The following is a 12,093-nucleotide window of genomic DNA, read 5'->3' on the forward strand; positions in this document are numbered from 1 at the left end:
TGCTTACAAATTGATTGTTTAATAATTTGTTCAAGTATCTTTCCAGGTATCAAAGTTAGGCTGACTGATCTATAATTTCCCAGATCCTTTTTGTTCCCTTTTTAAAAGATAGGTACTATGTTTGCCCTTCTCCAGTCCTCCGGGACCTCACCCAACTACCATGAATTCTCAAAGATACCAATGTTGCTTCAGCTAGTTCCTTAAGTACCCAAGACTGAATTTCATCAGGCCACGCAGACTTGAATACATCTAATTAATGTTCTTTAACCTGTTCTTTCCCTATTTTGTCTTTAGTTCCTTCTCCTTGTTGTTAATAGTAATTGTGCTAATTTTTAGTGAAGTCTGAAGCAAAATAGGTGTTAAACACCTCAGCTTTCTTGATGTCATCAGTTATTAGCTCTCCATCCCTGCTAAGTAGGAGACCTACACCAGTGGTTCTCAACCAGGGGTATGTGTATCCCTGGAGGTAGGCAGAGATCTTCCAGGGGATACATCAGCTCATCTATATTTGCCTATTTTTACAACAAGCTTTAGCAAAGTCAGTACAAACTAAAATTTCATACAGACAAAATGAGAAAGTAAGCAATTTTTCAGTAATAGTGTGCTGTGACACTTTTGTACTTTTATGTCTGATTTTGTAAGCAAGCAGGTTTTTATGTGAGGTGAAACTTGGGGTACGCAAGACATATCAGACTCCTGAAAAGGGTACAGTAGTCTGGAAAGATTGAGATCCACTGACCTACACTATCCTTTCTTTCTCTTGTTCCTAATGTATTTAAAGAACCTCTTCCTATTGCCTTATGTCTTATGCTACATGTAACTCATTTTGTGATTTAGCCTTTCTGAGAATGTCTCTACGTGCTTGTGCTATTATTTTTTACACCTCTTTAGCAATTTGTCCATGTTTCCACTTTTTGAAGGATTTCTTTTTAATTTTCAGATCATTAAAGAGCTCTTGATGGAGCCATATTGGCCTCTACCTACCTTTCCTTCTCATTTGGATAGTTTTCAGTTGTGCCTTTAATATTGTTTCCTTGAGAAATTCAGCTCTCTTGAACAGTTTTTTCCCTTAGATTTTCTTCAGTTTGGAGTTTGTCTGCTTTTTTAAAGTCCATTGTCCTTATTTTGCTGCTTTCACTCCTTCCTTTCCTTAGATTCACAAAATCTATCATGATCACTTTCACCCAAATTTCCTTCCACCTTCAGATTCGCAATCAATTCCTCCCTGTTGGTGAGAATTAGATTTTTAAATCGGGTTTCTGAGAGCACTGTATACATGTAGGCCAATATTTTCCAAAATGGTACCTAAAATTAGATTTCTACAACAATATTTAGTAATATTTAATATTGAGTGAATTTATTTTCAAAATGCTGATCACCCTGTAACTCTCATTAAAGTCACTGGGAACAGTTAAGTGCTTAAGCAGTTAAGTGACTTATTTAGATGCCTAAATATTAGTTTGGAGCCTAACTGTAGGTTCCTGCTTTTGAAAATTCTGGCCTTAAAAACATACTTTCCACATTGTTCAACATATTGACTTTAGATATTCACATATGCCAGTAAGTGGGTTGTCAGATTATTTTTTACATAACATATGTTCAGATTCTTTTAAGAATAGACATTTTTTTGTTTCTGTGTTTTGCATACTTGTTAGTAAATGTTTATAAGTCTGATTTTTCCAAGAAGCAGTATTGTTGTTCGATACTTCTCAATTTGTTATATGTCTAAATTTCTCTGTTTAATGCTAATCCTATCAAGAAAGATATAAATCACTACTATAACAAGAGCCAAAGCAATCAGAGAGCATAATCTTAAAAGTTGCGCTGATACCATATTTGAATGTGCATTTTAAGAGTTGAAATGGGTTTTACTTTCTTGTAGGAGAAATCTCAACTATTTTTCCAATGCTTATGCTGCTGCGGTCAGTGCTGTGGACCCAGATGCTGGAAATGGAGAACTCTGCATTAAGGTTCCTTCAGAGCTGTGGAAACACGTTGATGGTAAAGTGTAGAGACCATATTGATACTTAAATTAAGGTACTGCAGATTTGATAGCCAGGGCATTTTGTATTGAAAGACATTAGATTTAAGTAAACATAAATAATATATTAAATTCTATAGATTTAATTAGAATGACTCTTTCCCCTCCCCACAAAAAACCCCCACCAACACCTTTTTGGAAAGAATAAACAGCCCGGATCCACAAAGGGACGGGTGTTGCAGCGCTCAGTGCCGCATGGAGTTGGGCAACTTAATATGGGCTACAGGGGAGATGCATATCTGCTTGCAATTCAAAACCAGGAACTCCTCTACTGATATCAGATAGCTTAGGCTTTTTTTGTTTTTTTAAAGTGTAACAAAGGAAGGAAAGGGGAAGTTGATAGTAGTGAATATAAATAAGAAGTTAGCAATTGTAAAAAAAATTGATAAGGGAAACAAAAGGACATAAGGAGAAATCTATGGCCATCAGGGATAAGGACAACAAAAAGGAGTTTTTAAAATATATTAGGAACAAAAAGAATCCTGACAGTGCTATTGGTCCACTACTAGATGGAAATGGTAGGATTATCAATAATAATGTGGAAAAGGCAGAACTGTTCAATAAATATTTTTCTTCTGTATATGCGGAAAAAACATGATATAGTCTCATCATATGGTGATGATAACACTCTTTCCATTCCACCCTCATCTCTAGAGAATGTTAAACAGAAGCTACTAAAGTTAGACATTTTTAAATCAGCAGGTCCATGTGTTTTAAAAGAGCTAGCTGAGGAGCTCACTGGACTGTTAATGTTGGTTTTCAATACGTCTTGGAGCACTGAGGAAGTTCCAGAAGACTGGAAGAAATCTAATTTTGTACCAATTTTTAAAAGGGTAAAGGGGCTGACCCAGGTAATCATAGGTCTGTCAGCCTGACATCCATCCCAGGCAAGATAATGGAGCAGCTGACATAGGACTCGATTAATAAAGAATTAAAGGAGGGTAATGTAATTAATGCAAATGTACATAGGTTTCTGTAAAATAGATCCTGTCAACCTAACTTGACATTTTATTTATGAGAAGAGCCATAAGAATTAGTAAGAGATTAAAAAACATGCCTTCTAGTGATTGATTGAAAGTGTTTGATCTATTTAGCTTAACAAAGAGAAGGTTAAGGGATGACTTGATTAGGGTCTGTAAGTATCTACTTGGGGAACAAATATTTAATAATGGGGTCTTCAGTCTAGCAGAAAAAGGTCTAACATGATCCAATGGCTGGAAGTTGAAGCTAGACAAATTGAAACTGGAAATAAGGCATACATTTTTAACAGCGAGGGTAATTAACCATTGGAACAATTTACCCAGGATTGCAGTGGATTCTTCATCACTGACAATTTTTAAATCCAGATGGGATGTTTTTCTAAAAGATCTGCTCTAGGAATTATTTTGGGGAAGTTCTATGGCCCATATTATACAGGAGGTCTGACTAGATGATCACAATGATCCCTTCTGGCCTTGGAATCTATGAATTTAGGTGCCTAAGCTGTTTTTTTCTGAGAATGAGTTAAGCACCTGCCTTGCTTAATGCAAAATGAGAGGAAGAGGAGGAAGAGATGGTGGTGATGCCCACCTTTATAACTTCTAGCCCAGTGGTTAGAAACTCACCTGGGATGTGGAAGACCCAGGTTGAATTCTTCCCTCTGCCTGAGGTGGTAGAGGATTTGAAAAAGGGTCTCCCATACATCTCAGGAGATTGCTCTAACCACTGAGCTATGAGATGTTCTGTTAAAGCTACAGAGGGTCCTGTGGCACCTTTAAGACTAACAGAAGTATTGGGAGCATAAGCTTTCGTGGGTAAGAACCTCACTTCTTCAGATGCAAGTAATGGAAATCTCCAGAGGCAGGTATAAATCAGAATGGAGATAACGAGGTTACTTCAATCAGGGAGGGTGAGGTGCTCTGCTAGCAGTAGAGACTTTATGATATTAATTGACAAGTAGATAATTTCTGCTCTTTCTGATTTCAAGAAATCCTCATAATTTCTCTTGATTTGCCTTGGGAGAGCAATCTGCTTCCCGGCTGCTTGTCTGGCCCCTCTGGCTCTGGTTGCTGCAGCTCTCCTCCCAGGCCAGCTCTGCTCTCTCTGGGCTGTGCTCTGGCTTTGGGGCTGCAGCTCTGCTTTCTTTGGATAAATAATCACAGGAGCAGGGGGACTAGTACCTGGGTCTCCCACCTCCCAGGTGGATGCCCTAAACACCAGGCATTAGAATCATATTCTCTCTCTTTCTACCTCTTATTCAATGACTCTGATTATTTATCCAAAATGGAACAGCTTCAACAGGAGCAATTGAGGGAGCAGTACAGTTTAGGCACCCAAGTACTTTTGTGGATATGGACCACACATCACTCACAAGAGCTTTTAAAAATAGCCCTTTTGCCTTAAATGCACAGGCTTTTGGGGTAATGCTTTACCTGTCAATGTCAGTCTTCTGAAGCTATCCATTTTCACAAGGATAATTCGAAAGGGCATTCTGACTCATGGCTTCGAGCTTTCCTTGTGATAGTTAAGAAAATGGTTCAGTTACCCCTCTCTAGTGAGTTCTATTTTTTAAGTCTATTGGTGAAAGCCAAATATCTTGCATGTTAAAATTATTTTTGTAAACTAAATCAAGGTATATGGCAGCCAATTAGGCATATTTTTGTAAGGATATGTGTATTTTCATATCTTCATCTATTTTTAAAGTTACATTACTCTTTTGACTGTCACATTGCGGGAGGTTTTATTTTATTTTATTTTATTTTTGTGTGTGGGTGGTCTGGTACATATTGTGAAGGAGAAATATAGATTTATGTGTAGACTGGAATAACTGTGCTGGAACAGTATAACAGTTAATTTATATTTTCTGGGCTGTATTTACATCAATCTTTCCTAGATTAAGCTTCTGCAATGATGGTGTCCTTTAATAGTTGACACTTATTGTATTTACTAGCTCCAAAGCCCTGGTAAAGATGTTTTAGTATTGGGGTGTTGGAAGGTGAAAAGGAACCACAAGTGAAGGTTTTCATTAATATAAAATTTTTAATATAGAAAATAGTTTGATAGCTTGATGGTACATTACAATATTTAAGCTTTAAATGGCCCAATTGTGTGAGTTGCTGAATGTTCTCCACTCCCCCTGAAGTTAATGAGAGTTGAGGGCACACAGTACCTTGCAAGATTGAGCCCTGTGAATGTTTCCTGTAAAATAAATGTTATATGAATTGCTTTCATACACACACTAAACACATGGTTGCTTTCTTACTGCTGTAGAGTTAAAAGTCCTAAAGGTGCACATAAATTTTTCTCTGGACCAGCCAAAGGGAGGCCTTCATTTTGTGGTGCCTAATGTAGAAGGTAGCATGGCAGAGAGAGGGGCCCATGTCTTTTCTTGTGGATATCAAAATTCTACAAGGTAAGAATCTTAATCCTCAAATGTTATATTGCATAACGGATCTTGAGTATCTTACAGAATCTCAGCATATTGGAAATACTCGTAGTAATAATTCCACGGTTTTCTAATTTAGTTTCTTGTGGAAAATGTCAGTTATTTAATCTCAAACTTCTGTTTGGAGTGAATTCAACAGAGTCTGGCACAAAATGAACCACTGGAGATTTCTAAAGTCTGCATGGCATAATTTAATGGGAAAGAGTAGCAAAGAAGCTTCCACTGCTGGCAGACTTGTGTGAAGTTGGTGCATAGTGAGAGCTATAGAGTGGGGTTGCCTGCATGCCAAGTACCAAAGTATTTAGGAATATATATAGCCTGGAATTGGAGAGGAAAAACTTGTCATAAAAAAGAAAAGTATGTAGTGTTTTCTTATTCTTTTCTTTTTTAACATCCTAATCTTTTTCCTAGATTTTGGTTTCCTTGTGTTGATTCATACTCTGAACTGTGCACATGGAAATTAGAATATACAGTAGATGCTGCAATGGTGGCTGTTTCAAATGGAGATTTGGTGGAAACAATATATACCCATGATATGAGAAAGAAGACCTTTCATTACATGCTGACTATTCCAACTGCGGCTTCTAACATCTCTCTGGCCATAGGACCCTTTGAAATCCTTGTTGATCCATACATGCATGAGGTAATAATCTTCAGAGGACTCTCCTTTTTAGAGAACTGGTAACTTTATTTCATTTTAGTGCCTATAGCTAGATCCAGCAAGTATCAGTCCAAGAAAGATATATGATTAACATACCAGTCTCTGCTAGTACAATTATGGGATGATACTGATCTAGTGTTACCTTTATAAATCCTGGTAATGTTTTGTATCTCTGAAATAAAACTCTAGGTAGAAGTCAGGGAACTAGATTAGTTGGGATTGGTAAAAGGATACCTTTTCCAATAGGTTTAAATACAAGCCAGTGCTCATAGTGACTACAAGTTGTTACCACATAGTTCAGTGGCTTATGTAAATAAATTGGTAGCAAGAGTCTCTTTCATGGTGGCCTGTTGTGTTGTCCATGTCCACAAAATGAGCCATTATGATTTATACTCTTGTCTATATTCTCAGAGAGACTGAAGATGAACTAGGCAGGCAAATTAAACTACCTCTTCACCCAAGGAAGTGGCCCATCTATGTCCCTCTTGGTTGGAGGTCAAGCATGGTGGGGGTATTGTTGGCAAACCTACACTACTGATGTCTATGCTGTATTTGATCTGTGGAAAAATTGAAGACTTTAGTCTCCAGTACTGACAGTCTGGTATCTTTCACAGGAATAAATTAACTTCAAAAAATCTGGTGGGAAATATAATATCTATTATAAAAATTAGTGGAAGTGATCTGAAAAATCCAGTGATAAAGAAACAGAAATGGCATTTCTGCAGTGTTTTAATGGTTTGGCGGCTACTAATGACATTGATCCAAAGACTCTCATGGCTGATGTTACTTCACAGAAATCAATGGTGTTAGACCTGTCATAATTCTTAAAAATTAGGTCCATTGTTACCAATTGCACAGTAACCTTTGGGGAAATAACAATAACAAAAAGGTACTTACTAGGCTGAGGATATGATGTGGTTGAAACTAAATAACAATAGCGACATTTGATTCACTTGCTGCTGTCCAATATAAAATAATGCATTATTGCGTAAAGGAAGATAGTGTTCAACAAGGTCACTGATGGATTTAAAAAAAAAGTTATGCCTTTGAATGGTAGACATCCTTTGTAATGCTTCCCAATCTCCTGGTCCAAAATAGTCTCTGTATGTTGACCTGTAGTGCACACTGGTGAATGGGCTAACTTTAAAAGTTTAGTACTGCATACCTGTGTACCTTGACTCATAATACAATACCTTTCAAATAAATTATTTTTCTGTTGTAGCTCTCACAATTAAGATTGGCATCACTATGTCCTTTCCTTCCATGATACCTGTTACCACAGCTGTAAAAATGTTGGTTTCTGTTACATTGCAGTGGCCTCTTACATAGGGACAACACTGTTTTTCTTTTGACTTTTTTTTCTTTGTTTTAAATGTTATGGAATGTTAAAATTTGATATTTATATATTTAAATATTGTTAAGTTTCCTGTTAAATTAATTTTGTTTTGTTTTTTTAGGTGACTCATTTTTGTTTACCACAGCTTCTCCCATTGCTCAAACACACCACGTCATACCTTCATGAGGTCTTTGAATTCTATGAGGAGATTCTTACCTGTCGCTACCCTTACTCCTGTTTCAAGACTGTTTTTGTAGATGAAGCATATGTTGAAGTAGCTGCTTATGCTTCCATGAGTATTTTTAGGTTAGTATTTATAGCACTCATATGTCTAAAAATTTGTGCTGAGAGAGAACCCTAGACTGCATCCCTTTTCTGGTGATGAGAAGATTAGGGCCAAAAATTTCTAAGTTGGGTGCCTAAAGTTAGGCACTTAAATAAGGGCTTGATTTGCAAAGGTGTGGAATGTCCACAACTCATATTGGCTTCATAGCCTGACTTAAGGCACCCAAGTTTTAAAATATTGGCCTTTGTCCATACTGCTGTCTTTTAACATAAGTTTCTAGTTTCCTACTTTTTACAAAGACATTTATATTTAAAATAGCAAAACAAAACCCAGCATTTGCAAGGCTGCATTTTGCTTTCTGTAATCAGAATTGCTGTCACATAAAACATTTAAGGTTGTGTTAAATAAAGTGCAGCTGTCTTACTGAAGTTTATGACAATTTGTTATATTTCTTCAGCTGGAAAAAGATGCCATGTATCCATAGAGTTTCACCAGATAAAACATAAAAAGCAAACTAGCATTAGTTCTGCATTTGGGACAGAAGCATTTTATGCATGTGAAAACAGCTGGAGATCTTTAGGTTATTTAAAGAGTCTGTCTTTAGGTTATTTAGAAGAAAAATAGAAATTAAGTTCTGCATGGCAAAACAGTGAAAGATTCCCAGATTATAGTATCACATCTCGTATTTTGTTTTGATTGTGTTTCCTTCTCTTGTAGATTGTGCTTATGTTCTTTTTTTGTTTTGATTTAGCACAAATCTTTTACACAGTGCAATGATTATAGATGAGACTCCACTGACAAGGAGATACTTAGCTCAGGCTCTGGCTCAGCAATTTTTTGGCTGTTTTATATCCAGAATGTCCTGGTGAGTACCATAAAACAGTACTATATACAAAATGGTAATAGGATATTTTGGAAGTATAATTTGCATGTTGCATTTTACCCTAACGGTAGGCGAAACAGTAACCTTAGAAGAAATAATACAAATCATTAGGATCATCAGTGAATAAGAATTCAAGAGAAATTGTTTGGTTTCCCATTGAAAGAGAAATTAAAGAAAAAACATTGTTCCCACCAGCTACTAATTACTGAAATTATATAACCTAATGTATGCAGTCATTATCAAATAAGGTAGGGCAAAGTGAGTAAAAGAACTTAGATCACAATCTGACATTAGAGGTTGATTGTAATAGTCAATAAAAAAAATTGTAAGGGTTCTATGAAAAAATGATGAATGAAGGGTCCTAACTAGACTTTTGAGACGTGTAGCTGTTGGACCCATGCAAGCTGATCAGGGCTGTGAGTTCTGGTTCTGGAATAGGTTAATCTGTTCAGGAGAAAAAGTATCTCACAGGGGTATGGAAGACAGTGGTTCTGGGCATTTAGAAATGCACAAAGAAGATTAATCTCACGTTATAGGCAGAGCTATTAGTGCTGCCTTTAGTTAAAGTTACCCAACGCTTTCCATTAAGATTTTTTTTTTATAAAGTTGAATATCATTTTGCCAAATCTTAACTATTTGGGCTGAAATTTTCCATGTCGGCTCTCTGCCTCAGGTTGAATTTGAAAGTTTTAAGAAAAATAGCTTAGTTAAAATATTTTTTTTCCCCCCACGTTAAAAAAATTCTTACAGCTGTTTTGTTGAGAAGCTGTAGTGCCTCTGTGCTTTGGAGCAAAGACTTGAAATTTGGCAGAGGGATTGCCTTTGTTTGAAGGATGTGCCTTTTGCTGTTCCTGTGAAAATGTGCCCAAATTTGGCTAAGTTATAAACCTTTGAAAAATTACACTATGCACATATTCTTAGAGTTTGGCAGGTACATTTTCTGAAGATTCCACCTACATTAGAGCTGCAGGGGCTGATCATGACTTTCCCAGTGATTGTTGCTCCCGGCTACTGCAGGCTGCTTTGTGGCACTAGAACTGATGGCACGGGTGCTCTCAGTATTGCCATCTGCTGCCACCCAGGCAGTGTGGAGGAGGAAGCAGCCTGACTGGATTTCAGAAGGAATAACAGGGTACTTGTGGAGTGGGAGAACTAGTAGATTATGACAAGGAGCCTGGTGAGGGTGGATACTGGGCCTGGGAGCTGGCAGGGGGAGGGAGAAGTCTGGGAGCAAAGAGAATGGGATTGGCTGGGCAAGTTTACTAGGATGGGGGAGCGCCTCACCTTCATAACTGTACAACTCTAACCATCAAAAATCTCTTGCAGTTTCTTTCTATTCTTACCCACCTGTCCATCAGCCTGTTAACATTCATGTAAAGTCCTGTCTATACTGTAGATTTCAGCCATCAGTGGCCTGCCACTGGTTTAGTGGCACCAGTTGAAACTCCTAGTGTAGACTAGGCAAAGCTACTCTGAACTATTTGCCCTGATGTATCTTAGCTGTGCTGAAGACTCGACTGGTCACTAATAGCTGTAATTGAGGCAAATTCCTGGTATAGACAAGGCCTTAGTGCACCTTACAAGGGCCCCTTTTGTGCTCTTTCTCCCACTCACATCTTTGCAGCCTTCTGTGCCACTCTTGTGCTTGGAACTGATGCTATTGTTCCAAACAGCTTCCTTCTGTAGATTCATATCCCTCCTCAGAACGCACTTCTCAAAGTCATCTACCCAAGCATGAGATGGTTGGGGTGGCAAAACTAAAGATATTCTCTAGGAATTATTTTAAGGAAGTACTGTGTGGTCTGTATTATACAGGAGAACAGACTAGATGATCATGATGTCCCTTCTGGCTTTGGAATCTGTGAATCAATGAATATCACATAAATCGGTTCACAGCTCATCAGGCTCCTATTGACTTAGACTTGAGAAGTTATATAACCTGCTGAAATGTGTGCATTAGTGAAACATGAGCTGCCCTTGGCTAGTTCAAAATACCCTGCAAGTCAAGGAGACAGAGTTCATAGTTGTTTCTTATTGCAGGTCAGATGAGTGGGTGCTGAAGGGAATCTCTGGCTATATTTATGGCCTTTGGATGAAAAAAACCTTTGGTGTCAATGAATATCGCCACTGGATTAAGAAGGTAATGAGACAAAAGAAGTTTGTTCTTGTAAAGCATGCATACATTTTAATATCAAGATAAGGTAAGGTAGAAACCAAATAATACGGTTTTGAATTACAATTTAAAGGGACACTGTCAGGTTAAATCATACTTCTGACAGAACACTTTTATCTCCTGTTGTTGCAAGTGAAATACCTAATGGAAGAAATCTAGAAACAAAATATTTTTCTTAATCTATTTACTTTGTGCACAGTCATTGTCATTGCTTCCCCTTTATAGTCAGTTTCCTCTGCTTTGTTGGGTCTTTTGCCCAGTAACAAGGAAGAAAAGAAGAATGTGATTTTTAAACCTCAGATATTGATATTGGAACTCAGATACAGGTATATTACTTGAATCTGTTTCATCATTCTGTGGTGTCAGAGCTACCACTGGATCTCTCCTTGAACTATGGCGGTGATCCAATAGGGGCTCTGGTAACTTATCATATAGCCAGGGCTGGCTCTGGCTTTTTTGCCGCCCCAAGCGGCGAAGCGGGGAAAAAATATAAATAAATAAATAAATAAAGCCGCGATCGGCGGCACTTCGGCAGCCGCTCTACTGCGCCGCTTCATTCTTCAGCGGCAATTCAGTGGCGGGTCCTTCGCTCTGAGAGGGACTGAGGGACCCGCCGCCGAATTGCCGCCGAAGACCCGGATGTGCCGCCCCTTTCCATTGGCCGCCCCAAGCACCTGCTTCCTTTGTTGGTGCCTGGAGCCGGCCCTGCATATAGCATCGTTTTGCAAAATATTTGTCTGTTATTCTTTTAAGGCTAGATTCATAAAGGAACTTAGGCATGGCAGTGCTGAGTGTTACCATGCTTAACTTCAGGTTCTTAGAAAATCACTGGGATCCACAAAGCCTGAATTAGGCATTCAAGCTTCCTGTACAATGAATGGAGAGGGATAGGCACCTAAGAATGGGATTCACAAAAGTCACACACTATGCAGCTCCCGCCTAAGCTAGCCAATGGAAGATGCCAAGGAGAGGGGTGTGTCTTAAGACTTCCCCTCCCACCCCCCTTTTGGGAGTTTGGCACCTAAATCCAGCCTGGAGGGAGGCGCCTCCATCTGTGCAAACCCTCTTGGCATTAGGCGTCTACACCATTTTTGCAAGAAGCAGCGGAGGGAGGAGGATCTTCCCTTTAACTTGTAGCCCAGTGGCTAGGTACTAACCTGGGATATGGGAGACCCCAGGTTCAAGTGCCTGATTGGGAGAAAGGCTTTGAACAGGGATCTGCCACCTCTCAGATGAGTGCCCTAACCACTGGGCTAGGGGATATTCTGATGTGGGGCTCCCAGAGTTTC

General features: G+C 38.5%; 1 protein-coding gene across 1 annotated transcript in view; it reads left to right on the forward strand.

Annotated features, from left to right (window-relative positions):
* The window catches only part of TAF2 (TATA-box binding protein associated factor 2), a 92,710-nt gene that overhangs the window by 16,647 nt on the left and 63,970 nt on the right, over positions 1 to 12,093 (forward strand). The window contains exons 3-8 of the mRNA XM_065397709.1: positions 1,883 to 2,001; positions 5,291 to 5,432; positions 5,877 to 6,108; positions 7,584 to 7,768; positions 8,500 to 8,613; positions 10,672 to 10,771. Coding sequence (XP_065253781.1) covers positions 1,883 to 2,001; positions 5,291 to 5,432; positions 5,877 to 6,108; positions 7,584 to 7,768; positions 8,500 to 8,613; positions 10,672 to 10,771 — 892 coding nt within the window. The remainder of the gene's footprint in view (positions 1 to 1,882; positions 2,002 to 5,290; positions 5,433 to 5,876; positions 6,109 to 7,583; positions 7,769 to 8,499; positions 8,614 to 10,671; positions 10,772 to 12,093) is intronic.

Source organism: Emys orbicularis, chromosome 2 (genome assembly GCF_028017835.1).
Source record: "Emys orbicularis isolate rEmyOrb1 chromosome 2, rEmyOrb1.hap1, whole genome shotgun sequence".
NCBI lineage: Eukaryota > Metazoa > Chordata > Testudines > Emydidae > Emys > Emys orbicularis.